Source organism: Leuciscus leuciscus (assembly GCF_965113295.1).
Source record: "Leuciscus leuciscus genome assembly, chromosome: 6".
Classification (NCBI taxonomy): domain Eukaryota; kingdom Metazoa; phylum Chordata; class Actinopteri; order Cypriniformes; family Leuciscidae; genus Leuciscus; species Leuciscus leuciscus.
The window spans coordinates 16,463,965-16,487,351 of record NC_138730.1 but is presented as its reverse complement, the minus strand read 5'-3'; the positions used below and the strand labels follow the sequence as shown (position 1 = coordinate 16,487,351).

General features: G+C 42.3%; 1 protein-coding gene and 1 long non-coding RNA gene across 3 annotated transcripts; one reads left to right on the top strand and one right to left on the bottom strand.

The window, feature by feature from the left end:
• Positions 1-11,192: 11,192 nt before the first annotated feature.
• On the bottom strand, positions 11,193-22,870 carry LOC309501746 (uncharacterized protein). The gene is made up of 4 exons (XM_082173982.1): positions 22,576-22,870; positions 13,830-13,952; positions 13,547-13,662; positions 11,193-13,473 (listed from the first exon to the last, which is right to left on the bottom strand). The coding sequence occupies exons 1-4, from the start codon at positions 22,784-22,786 to the stop codon at positions 11,527-11,529; spliced, it is 2,397 nt and encodes a 798-aa protein (XP_082030108.1). The 5' UTR covers positions 22,787-22,870; the 3' UTR covers positions 11,193-11,526.
• Positions 14,695-16,322, top strand: LOC309501858. 2 transcript variants are annotated; one of them, XR_014207002.1, is made up of 3 exons: positions 14,695-15,085; positions 15,566-15,610; positions 15,887-16,322. It is a non-coding gene; the product is annotated as an uncharacterized lncRNA (long non-coding RNA). The 2 variants fall into 2 exon arrangements; XR_014207003.1 differs by having other exon boundaries at positions 15,566-16,322.
• Positions 22,871-23,387: the final 517 nt, after the last annotated feature.

Below are 23,387 nucleotides of genomic sequence, written 5' to 3'. Positions count from 1 at the left end.
GCGAGCATGCAAGGAGAGCGCAAGCGTCTCACAATGGAACGTAGCCACTTATAAAAAATAAAAAAAAGCAGTGAACTAGATCCGTAATTTGGGATCAATTTCACACTAGATTTTTTAAATCAATTTAAAAAAAAAGTGAACTAGATCCATATTTTGGCATCAATTTCACACTAGATTAATCTATTTAATCTATCCATAAATTTATATAATACACAAAATTGGGTGGTACTGTTTTAATAAAAATTATTCAACCCTCATTGCAAATCAGGTTTCACAAGTTCACACTTACATATAATTAAGTAGAGTAAAGGTAATGCGTATTTGCCATACTGTCCCGGAGGAGGGCTCCGAGCTCGGAATTTGGCCCAAACCCAGAGAACTCCCCCATCCCAGGTTGGGATAGGAATAGTTAGAAGTGAGGAGACAGGGTGGTGTGGAAGGATGCTAGAAAACTGTCAATAAACAGAGGCAAGTCTGCTCTTGTCTCGTTAATTGAGTTGATTAAATGAATGTGCTTCTCCGGTGTCGATTAGGATAATTATCTGAACGTGCTCCTTCAGAACTTTGTTAATAAAACATAATTTCACAAGTTCACAGTTACATATGATTAAATAGAGTAAAGGTAATGCATATTTGGTGTGCTGTCCAAGGGGAGGGGCTCCAAGCTTGGAATTTGGCCCGAACCCAGAGAACTCCCCCAAAAAGCAAATTTAGCAAAGGACAGCCAACAGACTAAAAGTGAGCCCCGAAGTTGGCGGGTTGGTGTTTTGGAAGAAGTCTAGTCATTTGAAAGGGAGGACCCATGCAAACTCTGACGGGAACAGCTCACACCGTCGGGCAGGTGGACCCTACTGGCCACTACACAAGGATTTGGAACGTCCAATCGGAAGGGCTCACACCGATTCTTGACGGGAGCAGCTCGCAGCGTCGGACGGGTGAGCCCTACCGGCCGAAGAATGAGGAGCAGCGTGATTTAAGCCACCTGACCAGGAGGGCCCGCGCTGCCTCCGACGGGAGCAGCTCACAGTGTCGGACAGGTGGACCCTACCGGCCACTACACAAGGATTTGGAACGCTCTATCGGTAGGGCAGCGTGATTTAAGCCGTCTGACCAGGAGCCTACTGGTCTGCGGGAGCAGAGGGGACATCACTGCTGCGGCAGTGGAGAAAATTAGCAATAGAAAAAGAGCTCCTGCGTGAACAGAGTGGACATCACTATTGTGGTGGTGGAGAAAACAGAGCTCCTGCGGGAGGGTGTTCGTCGAGAGGGGCGGGCATTGTTGAATGGGGTGCGGCACCGGGGAAAGCCGCGGTGTGTGTCTGAGCGGAGGGAGGAGGAGTGGGACCTGGCAGCGGCAGAATCTGGGGCTTGCTGAAGGCCTGCAGAAACGGCCTGACACTCGTCTTCTAGCGTGTTAATCGAAGACTCGAGGGAGAGGGATGTGAGATGACAGGGCATCCTTGTGGGATTATGCGCATCTTAAGGTTTGTTCGGCTTGGCCGAGCAAAGATAGCAGTTCGCATTTAGAACAGCTTGGACTGTCTAGGTAGGTGGATGCGACCAGAAACATCCTATCGATTTTTCCTTGTGCAGTGAGGCCTGGAAATTAACTGTATCCGAGTTAATGCCCAAAAATTCAATGGACATGGCTGGATCTATGGTTTTATCCTGGCCGAATGGAATCCAGAGCTCAGCGAAAACTGTGTGGGGCAGAGAGATCGATTATTAAATGTTTTGTAAATATTCTTTGAGAAAAAGCCTAAAACGCTTTATAACCTGCATATATTTGCCTCTGACCCACCGGGGTTTGATACTGTGGTTATGTTACGGACTGCTCCGAAACTTGAAGGTTGGGATCCAAATGCAGCTTTTAATAAACAGAGTAATCCAAAGAACAGGCAAGGGTCATACACAGGCAGGCAGTCAAAACAAAGAAACAAACAAACAAACAAAACAGGCAGGGACCAGAGGCAAGAGAGTAATCCAGGGACCAGAGGCAAGAGAGTAATCCAGGGAACAGGGCAAGATATCCAAAACCGAAATACAAGAAACCAGGGAAAACGCTCAGAGATGCAGTGAAACACTTAACAAAACTTCGCAGTGAGTGATGGGGTGAACCAGGCTTATATGGGGTGAACTAAACAAGAAGATGAGATACAGGTGAATGTGATAATGAGTGCTGATGAGTCCAGGCAGAGAATGATGGGAGATGTAGTCTGAGTGAACATGAGAGTCAAGTGTGGAGTGCCCTCTGGTGGCTCTCGAGGGCACTCCAGCTGGTTATCGTTACATAGCCCCTCCCCAAAGAGCGGCTTCCAGACGCTCCAAAACTGTCCAGGTGGGAGGTGGCCCGGAGGCAGATCCAGGGGCGGGATGGAGGGCCAGGTCCGGGGAGCGGAAGAGGACCTTGAGACTGCGGTAATACGGGAGGCCAGGACGGAGCAGGCAGTGCAGGCGACCAGGGCGGAGCAGGCGGCCAGGGCGGAGCAGGCTGTGCAGGCGGCCAGGGCGGAGCAGGCTGTGCAGGCGGCCAGGGCGGAGCAGGCTGTGCAGGCGACCAGGGAGGAGACGACCCTTCAGGCGGCCAGGGAGGCGACCATGGCACAGGAACAGACACCGGCTCAGGAACAGGAACAGACACCGGCTCAGGAACAGGAACAGGAACAGACACCGGCTCAGGAGCGGCCATCTTGTCCGAAGACACTGGCTCGGCGGAGACCATCTTGTCCTGAGACACTGGCTCGGCGGAGACCATCTTGTCCTGAGACACTGGCTCGGCGGTGGCCATCTTGTCCGAAGACACAGGCGTGGTTTCAGCCATCTTGTCCGAAGACACAGGCGTGGAGTCGGCCATCTTGTCCGAAAACACAGGCGTGGAGTTGGCCATCTTGTCCGAAGACACAGGCGTGGAGTCGGCCATCTTGTCCGAAGACACAGGCGCAGAAAGAGGAAGAGGAACAGATTCAGGCTCAGTATCAGGATCAGATTCAGGCTCAGGAACTGATTCAGTCTCGGCAGGACGAGACTCTTGACGGGCGGACGTGACGTGAAGCTCAGTCTCTGGATCGGCTGACGTGACGTGAAGCTCAGTCTCTGGATCGGCAGAAGTGACGTGAAGCTCAGTCTCTGGATCGGCAGAAGTGACGTGAACAGTCTCTGGCTCGGCAGAAGTGACGTGAACAGTCTCTGGATCAGGATCAGCGTGCTCTGAGCTTGACGGGACCAGCAGCGGCGAGGGCTTTGAGCTGGGTAGGACCAGCGGCGAAGAGGACTCTGAGCTGGTTAGGACCAGCGATGAAGAGGGCTCTGAACTGGACGGAACCAGCGTCGAAGAGGGCTCTGAGCTGGGCAGGACCAGCGTCGAAGAGGGCTCTGAGCTGGGCAGGACCAGCGGCGAAGAGGGCTCTGAGCTGGGCAGGACCAGCGGCGAAGAGGGCTCTGAGCTGGGCAGGACCAGCGGCGAAGAGGGCTCTGAGCTGGGCAGGACCAGCGGCGAAGAGGGCTCTGTGCTGGGCAGGACCAGCGGCGAAGAGGGCTCTGTGCTGGATGGAACCAGCGATGAAGAGGGCTCTGTGCTGGATGGGACCAGCAGTGAAGGCTCTGTGCTGGACGGGACCAGCGGTGAAGAAGGCTCTGTGCTGGACGGGACCAGCGGTGAAGACTCTAGCTTGGCGGGCATGTCGCTTGATGTCTCAGGCGCAGCGGGCATGATGCTCTCAGTCTCAGGGGCGGCGGGCATGACGCATACTGCCTTGGCTTCGGCAGATCTGGCGTGAAGTGCGGGCTCGGCTGGACTGGCGTGAAGTGCAGGCTCGGCTGGACTGGCGTGAAGTGCAGGCTCGGCTGGACTGGCGTGAAGCGCAGGCTCGGCAGGGCTGACGTGAAGCGCAGGCTCGGCAGGGCTGACGAGGAGAAGCTCAGGCTGAGGGGATACTGCGGGCTCACGGAGCTCCTCCTCTACCCCGCCCACAGTAAACGATGATCCGCTTAACAAAAGGGCCAGATCAATATAGTGCTCCAAAGTCTCGTGAGGATCATGCAAGGGCATGAATGAACTGAGCGGTTCAGATAGCCCTCCCCGAAAAAAGATCTTAAGGCATTCTGTGTTCATTGAGGTGAGATTTGCCAGTTCAATAAACTCCTCGACATACCTCTCAATCGGCCGATTCCCCTGACGGAGACGCATGATTTGTACTGCTATATCTGATGGCATCGCTGCTGGATCTAGGTATGGCGAAGTTTTCTGTTACGGACTGCTCCGAAACTTGAAGGTTGGGATCCAAATGCAGCTTTTAATAAACAGAGTAATCCAAAGAACAGGCAAGGGTCATACACAGGCAGGCAGTCAAAACAAAGAAACAAACAAACAAACAAAACAGGCAGGGACCAGAGGCAAGAGAGTAATCCAGGGACCAGAGGCAAGAGAGTAATCCAGGGAACAGGGCAAGATATCCAAAACCGAAATACAAGAAACCAGGGAAAACGCTCAGAGATGCAGTGAAACACTTAACAAAACTTCGCAGTGAGTGATGGGGTGAACCAGGCTTATATGGGGTGAACTAAACAAGAAGATGAGATACAGGTGAATGTGATAATGAGTGCTGATGAGTCCAGGCAGAGAATGATGGGAGATGTAGTCTGAGTGAACATGAGAGTCAAGTGTGGAGTGCCCTCTGGTGGCTCTCGAGGGCACTCCAGCTGGTTATCGTTACAGGTTAATTGATGTTTTATATATTGAATGATCATCATACAGCAAAGTACCGTCTGCTTTAGATGATAGTTTGTCCCTTCTGATGCTGGTTTAAGTGGCACACATGCATTCATTTACTGAATTAAAAAAGAGAATTTAGAAAAAGGTTAAAAAAAAAGTTTTTACCATTAGTGAAGCTGTGGGTTTAAGTTACTTCAAAACAGAAATACGTACATGCTATAACTTTCAGTTCCTAAGCGATTTTGTTGATAAATCGCAGGACAGTGATGACAATAAGATGACAATAACTGAATGATTCTGAGTGCGACTTTGCGGGGAGCTGTACTTGGTGTGCAAGCTAATGTGTGTTTAAACTACAAATAAGCAGCGCATTAGTTTAGAAAGGCAAATTACTTGTACAGAAAACCGTTTAAAATATGTATTTCCCAGATCAATATTGATCCCGATAGCATAAACTAAAATTCAACCTGGGACAGAAAAAGAGAAGGATTTGAGCTGTGCTCTCACGGGGTTGTGCCAACGGGGGTAGAGAGTGTGAGCTAGCCAGGACTGAATCTGCAGCGTGGCCCTAGCTTACTGAAGGCCTACTGCAGCAGCCTGACACTGGAGGAAGGCCCATTCCTTCACGGGAAGAGGGCTGCATTGCCCGAGACGCAAGCTTAGTGCTCGACGGGCCTTATTGACCATTTCTCTATGGCAGGGAGGATTGAATGGGCCGGATTAGAGAAAGATGCAAAAGGAGATCGCGGATGTTTCGCCGGAGGTGTTGAGGGTAGGCCTCGGAGTGCAGGGACTCGTTGTTTGGGCTGACGCTTGCGCGATAACTCCAAGGGATTGCGACGGTGATAGGCGGAAGAGAATTGCTCCTTAGGCTGGAGGATTTGTAGAAATTGATTCCTCTAAATTTCTGAAATAATTCTAAGGGTTGAGGTATTCAGGAACTTAGGATGGGACCAAATGCTGGAAAACTGTCAACGAACAGAGGTAAGTCTGCTGTATATACATGTCTTGTCTTGTAAATTGAGTTGATTAACTGAATGTGCTCCTCCTGTGTTGATTAGGATAATTATCTGAACGTACTCCTCTCGAACTTTGTTAATAAAAAATCATTTATTGCCAAAATTTACTTTCAGCTGTTTGCAATGAACAAATCAAACAAAAGTAATTGAAATAGATCAACATAACAAATGTTTCCAGTGGTTTTTGTCATCGCCCTTCACAAACAAGGAACAGGATACAAAAGGATAGTGAAGGCGCTAAATGTTCCTAGAGACACTGCTGGAAGTATGTTTGCAAGTTCAATGTTACAGGAAATGAAAGCTTTAGCATAAGTTCTGCCGGGAAGACTCAATTGTTACGTCACTTATTACCTTCTCATCTATCCAATCATATTCTAATACTTGTGATATAAAAGATTGGTACTTGCACACGTCTGAGTTTGCAGATGCTGACGCTTCCATTCACCTCCATCCTCCCCACGACCTCCAAGACGGATCCTTCCCTCCATCCTCCCTACCACCACCAGGATAGTCCCTTCCCATACCTCACAGGGGGTTGGCTGCACCCCTGCCTTCGTCTTCAGGCAGGATATGTAGAGTCCGGACCCTCGGATTGCGAGCTACGGATGGGGCCTACGCCAAAGAACTTTACTGCTTGCTGGGCTGTTAATAAATGTATAATTGTCACAGTATTTATCTCCCGAGTCTTTCTGATAGAACTGTGGTTACACTTCCTGGATTAGGCAGAAAAAGGAAGCTATCAATGGCTGCAACCAGATTTCTGAGAAGACAAGTTGAGAAAAACCCTTGAGTGACTGCAAAAGACCTGCAGCCAGACTTGGTGGCAACAGGCACTGAGGTTTCAGCTTGCACAGTAAGGCGCATACTATACGCATGCCAGAACTCCAAGACGTACAGCACTACTGACCCAAAAGCACAAGAAAAGTCAGCTCCAATTTGCTCAAAATCATATAAATAAGCCACAGAATTTTGGGGATTCTGTTCTGTAGAGCGATGAAACAAAACTGGAACTTTTCGGCCCTATGGATCAGCAGTATGTCAGGAGGAAGAAGAATGAAGCAAATGCTGAAAAGAACACTCTGTCTACAGTTAAGCATGGTGGTGGCTCAGTGATGCTCTGGGGCTACTTTATATCCTCTGGCACTGGAAACCTGCAGCGTTTGGAAGGCAAAATGGATTAATTTAAGTATCAGAAAATCCTAGGAGAAAAATCATGCCGTCAGTGAGAAAGCTGAAGCTTGGGCATCATTGGATCTTCCAACAGGACAATGATCCCAAGCATACCTCAAATTCCACCAAGGCTTGGTTGCAGAAGAAGTCCTGGAAGATTCTACAATGGTCATCACAGTAACCTGACTTGAACCCCATAGAGAATCTCTGGTGGGATTTGAAGAAGGCGGTTGCAGCACGCAAACCCAAGAATATTACCGAACTGGAGGCCATTGTTCATGAGGAATGAACTAAGACTCCTAAAAAATGCTGCCAGAAGCTGGTGTCTGGTTATACATCTCGTTTGCAGCAAGTCATAACAGCAAAAGGGTGTTCTATTAAGTACTAAAGAAGTAATTAAAAGTTGCATTTTCAATTGAATTTGGGAAAACCACTTGAAACATTTGTTGTGTTGAGCTATTGCAATTACTTTTGTTTGATTTGTTAATTGCAAACAGCTGGAAGTCTGTACATTTTTCCAATAAACCTGTTAATAATTTTGATTACAACTGTTTATAGTACTGGGGTGGCTCATTGTTGAGTTTCCCTTCCGTTGAATCTACATCAAATAACTCCCTCACTGAAAAACATCATGGACATCCAGTTTGGCCCTTCTTATGCTATGCTCACTATAAGTAGAACAGAAAAAGCAATACATGTTGCATAACACCACCTCCATCATAGGGTGTAGCATAGACAAGACCTCCATAAATGAGAATGGTGTGTCCACAATGAGGTGGGCAACTTGGTGAGAGAAACAGGTGCACCATTATCTGTGATTTACTATACATAAAAAGGATTAAAAACAAGTTTTTGTCCTGAATAGATGCCATTCACATAAAAAAATTATGTCTGAGTGGGACTAGTAAAGGACTAGTACAACAAACTCTAAGATATTATGCTAGCTTCATAATAAATACATTCACAGGTTACCTCGAAAAAGCTCAATTTGTGCTACTTCTGGACCACTAAGTTGTAACTTCATGAGCTAGTCACCACACCTCAACTTCGGACATGTGGAATTCCCACTTCACTACATCATACAAAACTCTAATGCATTTTTATAATTAACTTAAACGATGCGCTCATTACATACATATAATAATGCATGTGAAAAAAATGATTTCGTATTTTCCCATACGCCATTCTAATGATCACGCGAGATTCATTGCCTGGTCGTGTTCTCTCGTTTTTTTTTTTTTTTTTCATGTTTTTTTTCTCTTCTCTGAAATCTATTGTATGAGCGTTAGGTGCATTTCAAAAGGTTATTCTGGTTTTAGCCTATATCTCAGTTATTTCTCGATTTTTTTTTTTCTTACAGTGTGTCCTAAACTTTGTTTTTAAAACTTCACATTTTCTCTGTGGGTTTCTAGAACAACTCTGCTAGCACAATTAAATCTCAGAGATGTATTGATATGCGTGTTTATATTTGGAAGACATCATTTTTAGAGTGTTTTGCTCATCTGCAATACGTCTCTAGGATAAGAAAAGGATCTACCGCCTGCAGTTGATTTTGATATTCTAGGTATTATCAACTGGCCAGAATTTTTAGATCACAGTAGACTTGAAGGACTATAATGCGTTAAGAGCTCGCTAATGTCTAATTGGACTTTTGCTATGAGAACTACATTGAGTTGTTTGAGATTGTGGTCCACGAAAAGCATCTGTCTAGGAGACGTTCTGAGGCACAGCCAATCGGACCTGGTTGACTAGACAGGTTTGTGTTATACTATATAGGCACTACTGCTTAAAAGTTTGGGGTAAGCGCAAATTTTTGTTTATTTATTTGTTTGTTTTCAGTAAATCAAAATTGCATTAAATTGATCAAAAGTGACAGACATTTATAATGTTTCGGATTCCTCGGATTAGCTCAGCATACTTGCGTTCATAGGCCTCCTCCACAGTCCACAGCATCCTCCCAGGGCACAGTAAGCTCTATGATATACACAGTTTGGAATGTGGAGGAACAAAGCACAAGGTCTGGTCCAACTACAATTTCGGGTGGGAAACAAAGCCTCTGATTCAAGTTAGCTAAAAGCTTCCAGTCACAAGCTCCACCCAGCTGGCCAGTATCTGAGGTCTTCACTTTGACCTCACTTGCCCCTCCCCTCCACAAACACCTTTATTGGAGCACAAAGACATAATGGAGGAGGAAGGGCATTGATGGAGGTCTGTCTCGAGTCCAATGACGCTGCACGATACTTTGGTACCTTGTTATGCCTCCACGTATAATGACCTTGCGTCAAGCTTACCTTGCAGCCAACCAAGATGTGCTTTCCATTAGCTGGAAATTACAGAGGGGGCACGTAGGATCTTCCGCATACCATTTGCTGAGGTACACTGGAGATGGAAGGACATCATAGGTGGCTCGTAACATGAAACTAATTTGAGAAGCTTCCATGCCCCATAGTCCCTTCCAAGAGAATTTTCTCCTTTCGACTGCCTCCCATCAAATCCACTGCCCTGGCTTTGCTTGGGAAACAGCCTTTGCACATCTTGTTGCATGCTCTTGCCAGCACACTTCCTCAAACACAGGTTTCTGACACTGAGCTGGAGTTGCCTTGTAGCTATATCATCTAAGTCAATACAGTTATACACTAAAAACAATCAACATTACATAAGACACACATCATCAAGCCACTGATCACAATTGCACACTGACCGGACACTGACAGACTCCAGCCAGTCTGAGCTAATTAACACACCCCCAAGCTAAGTACTTGCATGGCCATGCACGTTTCAAAGAGATGAGCCTAGCTAAAGGAAGAACGTTGCCAACGTTAGGTAGTTTGCAAAAGACGGATTGGTTCGGAGATGGCACAGATCGAGGCCCACAAAGATAACGCCAGAGGTTGTTTAACCCCCAAGACAGACACACAAAGCAGACCTTCTTCTTCCTAAGGACATCCGAGCGACCCCAGGGTTGAAATCGCTTTAAACCCACAGAGATTCAGACTTTACATATTCAAATTAATCAAATCATTCCAAAGAACGATGCTAGACGGACTTATAATCAAACAGTTCAACAGCATAATCCTGTGTCATGTCTACAATATATATGCTACTATTGTACTTAGATCACACAATTATTATAACTAGCCTATTGGATGGTTCACTGAATGTGTTTCTTGTTTCCTATCATTATGATTGTATGCTCATAATTCAGAAAATGGCTTGATTGAAACCTGTGTAAATATATTATATGCTTATAAGAAATCATGACTAAACTTGACTCCCTGTACTCTCTGCTAAGAGCGGGAAGGTAAGAGACCACAGATAAGGTAATTTATGTGAGGAGGAGAAACAGCCTCCTCGGAACTAAAGACAGTGTCTAATTGGTCAGAACTCCCCTGAGAGGCTGGACAGCCATTTGAGTTTAAATCTTAGGACACGAACAAAGCATTAGAAGACAATTCAGACGTTTTAGAGTAGCCATGTAGAAGACGATGATTAGACGATTCAGACCAGACATGTAGACGAGCAGACGAAGGACCACAGATTAAGATCAGAAAAGCATGGGTTAAAGTTTGCAAGTCTTTCAAGCCATCTAACTTTTCTTTCTCTTACTTAGTCTCAGTTCTAAATTAAGTTTTGCTGCAAAGTTTCAGTCAACGATTCAACAGCAAAGCCTGCTTCCAATTTCAAACATCCACGAGACTTTCCATCCATCAACACACCATGTGGTTGGCCGCCCAAGACATCAAGGGACCACCTGCCAATCAACAAATGGGTGTGCGTGTGTTTGAGTTAGTTTTATGTGCTAGAGTAATCAAAGTCTTGTTTGTATTTTAAAGAGAAATGTTCTTGTGTTGTGCTTACGAATTGAAGGTCTTAAACTGCTGATCTACATTCCCATGCTAACAAATCATGTTTTCACTATAGTTTGGATATTAATATCTGCTGCAGAGCTGATAGTTATGGCCCATTCAAGTGAACTCGGGACAAGCCATTTGCTCAGCCGTACAATAAGGGATTCTTTCAAAATTCCCTATAAATTAATTCCCTTTGTGCTAAATTGACCCTTACAATTATTAGCAATCTATAAAGCAGGCCTACCGTGCATTTTGAAAAATGGTAACCGCTGAAATTGTTTTTATTTTGGTAGATGTTGCCACTGAACTAGCAAATAATGCTAAGCAAAGCAGACAACCACACACACAAAAATAAGACTTTGTGGGATGGGTTGAATTGGTCCCAATTCAAGCAGTGCATTCTGTTTAGTTTATATATCGTTGATCTAAATATACAAGCGTTTTAATAACCATCACTCAGAACACTTTCAGTTTCTGATACCAAGAAATTAACAAAGGCAGTGAACTAGATATGTTTAGGCATCAATTTCACATCACATTTTTTTTTTTATCAATTGAAGAAAAACACTTTGGATTAAGAAAGGAAACTGCAAATTACACTTCACAATTTTAATGAATGGTTTAAGGTAATTATAACAGAATGAAGCAGACACCTGCATGTTGATGTTAGGAGTTGGAACGACTTTGCAGTCACCACACAACCCACATTAGCATTAATGCAGGAAGCAATCTTTCAAAACCAAGTGCAGCCCATTACTAAACGAATTCTGAATATTCACGGGAAAGGGTCAGCTGCAATCTCTGAAAAGTCCACAAAACGAAGTGTGATAGGGTATTTTTCAGAAAACATTGAACTGAGTGGAATATAGTACTGGGGTGGGTCATTGGGAGGCTGGTTGGCTGACGGTATGCATTCAGCAGCTGCAGTTGTAGTACAGGGTTGAGGGGTGGTTGTAATAGGTGGCATGGTAGGGGTTTTGGGAGGTTGAACTGGGTATTGCGAATAAAGCTGTTGCAAATAAAGAGGATAATTGTGGTAATAGTTATACTGAGGAAATACATCTCCAGGGTACATTGGGGGTTGCAGCTTCTGGGTTGTTGCTGCTGAACTTGATGGGGAGGCAATGGGGATGGCTGGAGCTGGTTTCTCTGGGGGCTTTGGTTTGCCATGATAATGATTATGATGGTGATGGGGGTAGTAATACGGCCAAAAGTCCTGGGGGTTTCCTGGCTTCTGGGCTGGTTCTTGAGCAACTGATATGGTGGGCATAGAGGTTGGAACTGGTATCACTGGGGGCTTTGGTTTGCCATGATGATGAGGGTAGTAATACGGCCAAAAGTCCTGGGGGTATCCTGAAATTTGAGGCTTCTGGGCTGGTTCTTGAGCAACTGATATGGTGGGCATAGAGGTTGGAACTGGTATCACTGGGGGCTTTGGTTTGCCATGATGATAAGGGTAGTAATACGGCCAAAAGTCCTGGGGGTATCCTGGAATTTGAGGCTTCTGGGCTGGTTCTTGAGCAACTGATGTGGTGGGCATAGAGGTTGGAACTGGTATCACTGGGGGCTTTGGTTTGCCATGATGATGAGGGTAGTAATGCGGCCAAAAGCCCAGGGGGTATCCAGGAATTTGAGGCTTCTGGGCTGGTTCTTGAGCAACTGATGTTGTGGGCATAGAGGTTGGAACTGGTATCTCTGGGGGCTTTGGTTTGCCATGAGGGTAGTAATACGGCCAAAAGTCCTGGGGGTATCTTGGAATTTGAGGCTTCTGGGCTGGTTCTTTAGCAACTGATGTGGTGGGCATAGAGGTTGGAACTGGTAACTCTGGGGGCTTTGGTTTTCCATGATGATGAGGGTAGTAATACGGCCAAAAGTCCTGGGGGTATCTTGGAATTTGAGGCTTCTGGGCTGGTTCTTGAGCAACTGATGTGGTGGGCATAGAGGTTGGAACTGGTATCACTGGGGGCTTTGGTTTGCCATGATGATGAGGGTAGTAATACGGCCAAAAGTCCTGGGGGTATCCTGGAATTTGAGGCTTCAGGGCTGGATCTTGAGCAACTGATGTGGTGGGCATAGAGTTTGGAACTGGTATCTCTGGGGGCTTTGTTTTGCCATGATGATGATGATGATGATGATGATAAGAATAATAATAAGGGTAGTAATACGACCAAAAGTCCTGGGGGTATCCTTGAAGTTGAGGCTTCTGGGCTGGTGCTTGAGCAACTGATGTATCGCTGGGGATTGAGATTGGAACTGGCATCTCTGGGGGCTTTGGTTTGCCATGATGATGATAGTAATACGGCCAAAAGTCCTGGGGGTATCCTGGAAGTTGAGGCTTTTGGGCTGTTGCTTGGTCAACTGATCCATCGCTGGGGATAGAGGTTGGAACTGGTTTCTCTGGAGGCTCTGATTTGCCATGTTGGTGATGGTAGTAGTAAGGCCAAAACCTTTGCAGAAATGCTTGAGAGTACCCAGGAGGTTGAGGTTTGAGTATTTCTTGGGATATGGGGGTAGATGGTTCACCAGTTTCAGTAGTTGATGGTTCTAGCATTGTGTCTGCTGCTGAACTCAGTGCATCAAGAGGAGAATGAGGCAGTAGAATCTGCAGATATGCAGGAGAAAGAGGTCCAAGGAAGGTTTCATTTGCAGTTGTAGAGATCATAGGACAAGAAATGACTGCAGAGTTCCCCTGCCATTGAATCCGCATCACATAACTCCCTCCCTGAAAAACATGAACATCCAGGTTGGTCCTCCTTATGCAATGCTTACAATAAGTATAATGGAAAAAGCAATACCTGTTGCATGATACCACATCCATCATAGGGTGTAGCATAGACAAGACCTCTGTAATTGGGAATGGTGTGTCCACAGTGAGGTGGCAACTTGGCAAGGGGAACAGGTGCACCATTACCTGTGATTTGCATAAAAAGGGGATTAAGACTTAAACCATATGGATTTTTCCTGTATTTATGCAGTTCACATTAAAAATAAAGTCTGAGTGGGACAGTAAATGACTAATGCAAGAAACTAAGATAGTGTTGGCATCAAATTTAGAAGACAGATAAATTCAAAGGTTACCTCGACAAAGCTCAATTTGTGCTACTTCTGGACCACTAAGTTGCAACTTCATGAGATCATCACCACACCTCAATTTTGGAGACATTGCATCCCAGGCTGCTTCAGAAGAACTGACTAGTTTCCCTGTAAGCAAGCAAGCAGAGATGGGAAGTAAAAGTACAAATACTTACAGAACTTAAATAGATTTTTCTGGTATCAGTAATTAACTATTTTTCTGACAACTTTTTACACTCCTTATATTTTTAAACAAATATCTGTACTTTCTACTTACATTTTCAAACCAGGTTCGTTACTTTAGTTTTAATCTTTATTTGGTGGCATCTCTAATAAATCATGAATCGGTTAGTCTTGACTGGCAAGCGCTACGATTCGGCTCATGCGCGCTCTGCGCCTCCATCAAAAGGTTTCTTTCGATCAGAGTAATTAACGCGAGAGACTCGAGAATGGAGTGGAAGTGCTCAGGTGGAGCAGAGGCAAAACTAATGATCTGGGCTGGGTTTCCCGATAACATTGTCTCTTAGCACGCTACGAAGACTCTTAAGGTATAACTTAACTGAAGGTATACCATTTCTAGGCGTGTTCCCCGAACCATACCTTAAAGGGATACTTTAGGATTTAGCATTAAGCTTTGTATTAGTAGAAAACCTGTAGTATCTCCGAATTACCGTGCTTTCTACCCTCATATCCCCCTGAGATGAGAGATTTATGTATTTTTTGTCTGGAAAAAATCCTCCGATGACGCAAAAATCGTAATTTTGCGTCATCGGAGGATTTTTTGGCCAGAGGCTAAAGAATACAGCCAGTAGGAGGGGCTGTCCTGCATGTGTTCAACCCGCCCATAGGAGGTGGGATCTCACTCACAGAATGTACACAGTTGCTGCGTTCCAAACCGCATACTTCCCTACTATTTAGTATGGGAAAAAGAGTAGGCGAGCAAAAAAGTATGTACGAATCCAAAAGAGTAGGCGAGAATTACCTGGGTGACGTACGAATTATCGCGAGATTCGGACTTAAGTGCGTTCGAATATGCCTACTTTCCTACTATATAGTAGGCGAAAACAGTACGTGAAGGAAGCAGTACGTTCGAAACATAAGTATTCATAAAAGAGTAGGCGAGAAGTTCCCGGATGGCTTACTGCTTCCGGACAGATTTTTGAGTGCTCATCTGATGGATACTCTTCTATCCCAGGAGGCCACGCGAGAGGATACGTCATTATCAAACATCGTAGAGATCAGCGACGCGGGCGCTTTCAAATGTGAGTAAACACGTTCCTTCTGTTAAAATCGCATATGTTGAACTACTGTAGAGTAAACTGTTGAAGGTGTAAAGACGTTACACAGTATAGTAGGCTATAGTTGTGATTTTGCTGTACGTTTTATTATAACGTTAGAAGGGAGCTCCAGTAAAGACACGTAAGTTACGTCTCTAAAGTGGATTTACATAAACAAGCCATACATCAAAGACGCTTATTTTAAATGTCTATTTACATCTGACAGGAAAATCTTGAAATATCACAACATGAAATAGACATCTGAGTGATAAATGTGTGCTATTATGTAGAACAAATCTATAAAGTAACTAACGTTAAACATAAGTTATCTATTTTATTTGTCCATTAGTAGTTGATAAATTGAGGAACATTTATGTTGGATAAAAAGTAAAAACAACCTCAACATGTAAATGTAGTGTTGAGCTCATAAATCACAGTAATGTGAATCTTGTCTGGATGTTACAGGGAATGTGTGTTTATCCGGTGAAGAGTGGCTCATGAAGGCTTTGAGTGAGTATACTACAGAAATGAATAACAACTATTTAAATCTTAAGTTATAGTTTATTTTAATTATTGTAGTTTCAAACAGAGCTATTGCAGCACTTTTCTGATTCTTGATTTCTGTGCATTTGCTGCACAGCTTTTGTGGTGGAGCAGGACCTGCAAGGGAAGATGATGGCAGCATTTGTGGAAAAAAAGCGTTTTTGTCTTCTAAATAATACTGAAATCAAATGACATTGTGCGGTTAAAATGACTGCTTTTGTGTTATGTTTGTGCATTTTGTAGGATCTGAAATGTCAACAGGCTGGTGTGAACACTGAGGATGAGGAGCCCAGAGCTGAATCCTGGAGATGGTGCCATGGACGAGTCCCTCCATCACTCCACCTGCCCTTATGAGACCCTCCATCACTCCACCGGCCCTTATGAGACCCTCCATCACTCCACCTGCCCTTATGAGTCCCTCCATCACTCCACCTGCCCTTATGAGACCCTCCATCACTCCACCTGCCCTTATTGCCTCAGATTGTGAAGCACAACACATCACGCAACAACCTCCGGCATGAAGGCACAGCTCACCTCTGGCGGTCAGCTGATTCATCAGAATAAAGCCGCAGAATGGGAACCGCTGTGTTGAGATGGCAGAAGGATGTGGGGTTCAGCGCCTGTAGCCTACTGTACATACATGATTGTAGTTTGAATAAAGCTTTGTTTCATGTGTTGACTTATGCATTTGTTTATTGTGTGATGGTGACTTTCATTCATTCTTTTACTAATTTATTAATATTTCTCAATGTTGTCAGTAAATAAAATATAATTATTTAATTAATGTTTTATTTAATTGTTTGAAAGAAAATGTAGATATGTTCATTATATACACATCTAGTGTGTATTCAATCATGCATAGCTATGTCATGACATACATTACAATTTGTTTGTTTTATTGAATTATATCATTTTCAGTAAAAAGTCATATAATTAAGTATTGGTCAGCATTTATCGTTTTTATTATTGTATGTTTTGGGGTGGGATAGCAATGCAATTCATTCTGAGGTAATATAAATTTTTAGTATATGATACTTAAATTTTTAGAGTACAAAATCAACAGTTTTCCTCCAAAGGCGAATCTTCGCACAGCTGACCTTTGTGCAGATATTACAAACGCTGAGGAAACCCGTTCTATGTAGGGCTGTCAAGTTACTGATGTTATGAGATCTGTAAAAAATCTCATTATGTATGCAAACCCATAATATATATATATATATATATATATATAATGGGTTTGCATACATAATATGAGATTTGTTACACAGGAAAAAAGAACCTACAAGGTTTAATATTTTAATATATATTTTCTTAAATAATTCATCATAATACATTTTAAAAAAGCATTTTTTGTTATTTATAGGCTAGGCCTGAGGGATGAAACAACAGTTAAATTCAACAAGAAAAAGAGGAAAAAATAAAGCAGTTAGCCACTTTTGCTTGTGGATGAAAATGTTTGGATATAAAAAATTAACAACATATTTAGAGATGACTATTTTGGGATTTCGTAATAGAAATAGGATAAAACGGTGGTTCACATTAGTAGGGTTAAATAAAAGAAATCAACCCTAAATGTATGCACAAAATAAATGGGCAGCAGTTTTTTTTAAAAGACCACAAAATGAGCAAGTTTAATCAATATCAAGATATTTACAGATAGATGAATTAAACGTGTCCGTTCGAATCTTTTAAGTTGTTGCGCGTGTGATAACGCGTCGTAGGTCACATGATAACGTCAACATGGCAGATGTCCGGCTCGCATTCATACTCAACGAGATTTGGCTATAAAGTACCTACTCTTTTAGCGCTCATTAAGTAAGTACTTATTGAAATTAAGTACCTACTCATTGAGTATGCGGTTTGGAACGCAGCCAGTGTCAGCCGTCTTTCTTTGGAAGCTAAGCTAACAGGCTCTTGTTCTATGGAGAAAGCCGAGTAGTAGGAGAAAGCTGAGCATTAGGGGTTACCATCCTCTTTTTCCCGGACATGTCCGGCCGTCGAGATCGTCGAAATGTCCGGGATTCGGCTTTTGCTTTCTGCAGTCGCCATTCATTGTTTACATGCACACCTTTTGTTTCAATCTAACTGAATTCATTCCGATTGGTGAATCTGAATGTAGGGTTTACATGAACGCTAAACAAGTGATCGATTGATGTGCGTTTTAACATTGGTAAGAAAATTCCCACTTCTCCGTGAGAGATAGGAGACCGGTGCATCTCAGTAATCAAGCCACCGGCCTCGCGCCGTTCTCCCGCGCCCCTCAGCCTTGTCCTGCTCGTCACAGTAAACATGATGAATGGTGACTGTAGAACGCAAAAGCCAAATCCCGGACATTTTGGGCGATCTCGAAATCCAGGGCAAACTCGTCAGAGTCTCACTAGTAGCCTAGCCTTGTTGTTTTCAACTGCGCTCTCTAACCGGTAGGCGTGGCTTGGGAGTGGCCTCCTAGGGCAGTGAAGCAAGTGCATTCTGGGAGTGGTTGTCTTTCATTCACATAAGCCAAAAATACATTGTCTGGCTTTTCTCAGTCTAGAAAGCTCCAAATTCAAAAATAATTTCACATTTCTTCAACATACATGACCTATTTTAAATACACATTCATCTTTCCAGAGGTGAAGTATCCCTTTAAGAAGCTGCTTAAGATATACCTTCTCACGTGCGACGTTACCCGGTGCTGTCTGTGGCGATGGTGCTGAATTGGTTGATATCAATGGCTCGAGAATCAATTATTCTCTCTTGCAGGGGCTGTTTATGTGAGAAAGCAGTGTTCTTTTTAAAAGAAGCACTTCAGAAATAGTTGAAATTGCATTTATTAGGACTCATGGGATATAAAAAAAAAAAAAAATCCAAATTATAATAGCCTATAATAGCCTGGCCTACATATTTTTAAATTGTATCATATATTGCTGCCATAATAACCATTTAAAATTTTTACGTGCTTTTTTCTCTTTCCCATTTTTTTTCGCTGAGGTGGAGCTGCGATGAAATATTGTTCTTGTAAATACTTTCCAGCATTTCAGTAAAAAGTGTACATCTAACGTACGGCGCTCGGCAGTGATCAAAAAGGATTTAAACAGTGAATTTTGAATCTCTTCTTGTAAACTCAGAGATGTGGATTCAGACGGCAATTAAATTATCACACGACCTGTTTGTCATAAAACAGTACTAATTTGGTCAGGGATTTTTACGCGCGTTGGGTGAGAAAAAAACACTGATATTATGGATTCGGACGGCACTAAAATCACCGACTTACCCCTGTAAATGTTTAAAATACTGTACAAGCCCATGAGAAACAATATTAGCGTCCGAATAGGACTTAACTGACAGTAGCCTATGCTTTCACTGGCCTTTAAAAGCGCTCTTTAATTAAATTAATAATATTGTAGCCTATAATATAATTAAATCTAACAACAATCAGTGTAATGACAATTGTATTCTTTGCATGAAAACACTTGAATTAGCCAAATTGAACACGGTGTATTAAAACTTCAGAATTATATTAATATAGACCTGCAACAGTGATAAGGTAAAACTAAGAGTGGTCCAGACCAACCTTCCGAACGCATGACTTACAGAAGGTATACTTAACTAAGAACGTTTCGGGAAATATGTATAACGATAAGGTACAGTTTAAGGTGTAACTTAAGAACGACGTAGCGTTAAGGAGGTTTCGGGAAACCCAGCCCTGTTTAGGACAAGTCAGTGCAAGTCAGTTTCATCTGGCTTTTGTAGTTTTGTCTTTAATTACTTAGCTAAGCATCAAACGTCTAATAACTGTTTGCAGCATCACCCCCATTACCTTCACTCAAAATACTGTATGCTAAAGGACATCATTTGCAGTGGATCTCAACCTTTTTTAATCCAAGGCCCCCCTCCTCTGGTTTGGGCTGCTCCAAAACAGTCAAAGAATACGTACGAGAGGTGGTGCTTGTTTTAATTGTTTACTTATTTTCTTATTTAACGTAGTAATAAATTTAATGAAATATATTTAAATTAATTTTAAGTCATCTTAAAATGCCCCCTGGAGGATCACTGAGGCCCTCTAGTGGGCCGCATCCCACAGGTTGAAAACCACTGTATTGTAAAGTTATAGTAATTAAGCAAACAAACATTCACGTGTCTTATAATAGGTTTAGAAGGAGCAATGGGGCAGACAACCCTTACAAAAATTAACGATGGTTTTACTATTTACATTTACATTTAGTCATTTAGCAGACGCCTTTATCCAAAGCGACTTACAAATTAGATTACTATATACAAAACCAAAAAACATGGTTACTATAGTTAAACCATAGTAACCACTAGGGGTGGGAATCGATATGCTGGCGCAAAATATCGATATTTTAATGACTAAAATAAGGTGCTCTAAATCGATTTCCCTGCTTTCAGCATCACTACTTCATGGCTCCTAGAGGTGGCGCTCAACACATGAATGAGGGAAAAGTGAACAAGTTAACTAGCCTAAGAAAGTGGGGTTTTTTTGTGTTTTTTTACGGGATGGTGGACAGCTGTGAGTCAAATAATAGATGCCCAAGCCAAGTTTAAGTCCAGAGTCTGGACCCACTTTGGCTTTTATACCATTGATGGAACAAACATGTTGTAAACGTTTAAGAATCCACTCTACAGCGCTCGGGGGGGGGGACTGGTATCGTCACATACCAAAGATGGTACCTTTGACAACACCATTACATCCCACGGTTATTTTAAGGAAGCTGGTAAACACTGATGTTCCAGGATTAAATTTTAAAATGTACCAAGTTTAGCCTATATAAAACAAGTTGATAAGCAGTTAAATGTATCAGTTTACACAAAGAAAAGTTTAAGATTTTAAAAAGTATAAGCATAAAAGGTTTAATTTAGCCTACTTCAAGTTCAATTTAATTTACAGACTGAAAAACTTTGTGCCAGTTTGGACTTGAATAAAGAGAAAAACTGCACTATCATGATGTATCATAGGATTGTCTAGCAATATATTTATCACTGAATTGCTGTATCATGATATTATCGGTATCGTGAGCCATGTAGCCTATCGTATCCCGAAGTACCCTGTGATTCCCACCATAACCACAAATTAACCATGGTTCTGCTACACTAACTATAGTTGAACCATGGAATTTGTAGTGAAACTATGGTTATACTAATGGTAATCAACCCACCAAAAAACATACTATACTTTTACTATAATAAAACCATAGTTAATTTTAATATGGGGAAAAAATGTGACTCATGATATGCAATGACATGTTCAGTGTTAGGATTTTTCTATAAAGATATTGTCATGCAATTATTATTATACTAATTTTGACAAGCAATTTAGAAAATATAGTTGTTAATCTAGAGTATTCACCGGTAAGTAATTTTAAGAAAAAAATAACACATGGTCATAACTAAGGCTGCACGATTATGACAAAAATCATAATTGTCGATTATTCCCTTGAAATTGTAATTATGATTATCACAATTTACATTGAATGAGGTTTTGAATAGTTTGGCCATGGGACCCACATTACCTCGGTCATCAGCTGCTACCCAACTTTTTAGGAATTATATAGGCCTATAATACATTTGTTTACACAAAAATTGACACAAGTACTGTCCCCCTTTACTTAATATACAAATAAATTGTAAGAATATGACTAATACTGATAAATAAACAGTAGGCCTACGAGGTTAAGCAATTAAATAGCAGTCCCAAACTAGTTTGTTAATACAATCTTGGTATGAGCCACCACAGTTATTTAAAAATATACAAAATAACCAATAAGTGGCATTTTGGGGTTATGGAAACAACAGTTACCATGGTGATACACAATACTTACAAGAACTGTTAAAGTGAGTGGCGGCTACGAGCGCAGTATAACGACTGACAGGTGAGGTGAGAGACTTTATTTCGTATCAAGTTATGAAAATAACGATAGAATAATAACACTGACATATAGCCTGACAACATCTCATCTTTCCGCAAATACTGATTATGGACAAAGCGTTTTTTTTCTCATTTAAAACGTAACAACGTTGCATGCTTGTAGTTTATTTTGCGCTTCATATTAGTGAAGCGATATACAGCGCGCTCCGTCGCATTTGCGCGTGCAATTGAAGAGTCCGCGCTACCGCATGTATCGCGACTGACAGGACAGGAAAGTCAGTTTTTCCTGAGGTGAGAGCGCGACTTTATTTCAGTCAGTGTACACTTACGTCTCTGGTAGTTCCTATTGTGCTGGGTTATCTGAAGTAGTCGTGGTTCGACTCTCAAAACGTAACATGCTCTAGTCTAAACCTTTTTACAGTCTATGGTCTAAACACACCACGCAGAATAATGTAAGCGGATTTTTTTGTAATCGCGGTTTTGAACGAATACGTAATCGCGATTAGAAATTCGATTAATTGTGCAGCCCTAGTCATAATAACTAACACTTTAAATGTAACTGAAATAAATTTACATTATGTGCAAACAAATTACAATGAGGTGGTTGTTTTGCAACAAGTTGGAGAGTCCCGGAGACATGCTGATGGAAATATTGATAGGTTAACAAAATTTGAAATGCAACTTGCAAATTCTTTTGTATTAAATAAATGTATTAATATGAGGTGAGGTCCAGTTACCAGTGTGATACTAAAACAGGTAGTAGTAAGTACGTTTTACTTGAGTAGTCTATGAGCCTCAGCCCATAGGCCTAGGCTACTTAAAAAAAAAAAAAAAAAAAAGGGAAAAAAACAAACACATTTTTACCAGTCTCTTTAAACAGAAGTAGCCGCTATCTGTTCTTCTACTTGAGTGAAGGAAGGGTGTACTTTTGCCATAAGTAGGCTAGCCTAAGTAAATAAATAAAACAAACTGGAAAGGCTTTGCAAACACATGTGGATAACCTATTACATTGGACTTAAGCATAGCCTAAATGAAATTAAACCAAGCGATCATTACATAGGCCTACCTGCGACACTGGGGTCGTCACCAAGGTGCTTAAAATCAGCCAAGGACTCATCAAATCCCTCGTGGTCTGACATAGAATGTTCTGATTTATTCCCGCCCACTCCATCGTTTGTTTCTTGCTTTCCAGATAATTCTAGCACACTGCGGCACTCTATTAAAATAATGCATGTGAAAAACACGAAGAGTTCCTGCCGTATTTTCCCACACGCCATTCTGCTACGTGCGTGTTCCTGTGACGTGTTTTTTAAAGCATTTGCACATTACGTAAATTATCGCGCATAAGTAAAATCACCTGTTCCCACGCGAGATTCAATGCCTGCTGTGTTTCTTTCTTTTTTCTCTCTCCTCCAAAATCTAATCTACGAGCGTTATTTGCAAATTAAAAGTTTATTCTGGTTATATTACTTCATTTCTCGATGAATTATATTACTTTTTATCTTACAGTTTTAGCACGTGTGTAGCCTATATTTAAATAACAAAAAATAATTGTAATATTGCAAACTTTTCTGTTGACATAATAAAACCTGTCCTGAAAGTTTAAACAGTCGTTAAAAGTTTGAATTTGTAATGTTATAGATGTTCCATGCACATAGGCGTTGCTAAGGTGTTGTATGGTTGCAGGGATGGTGATTTCCATGCTGCAGTTGCTAGGAGTTGCTACTGTGTCCTGACTAGATTGACATTTTGTGATGGATATTCACAAATAAAATACAAACATATAGGCTAGTAAGAGAAAACAAATTAATGACATTTTGTGATGGATATTCACAAATAAAATACAAACATATAGTAAGAGAAAACAAATTAAATAGA

Coding starts and splice junctions, on each gene's coding strand:
- LOC309501746 (XM_082173982.1), bottom strand. CDS start 22,786: ATGGCGTGTGGGAAAATACGGCAGGAACTCTTCGTGTTTTTCACATGC. Junction 13,953..22,575: donor TGACGACCCCAGTGTCGCAG/GTAGGCCTATGT, acceptor GCTTGCTTACAG/GGAAACTAGTCAGTTCTTCT. Junction 13,663..13,829: donor ACAAATTGAGCTTTGTCGAG/GTAACCTTTGAA, acceptor TGCAAATCACAG/GTAATGGTGCACCTGTTCCC.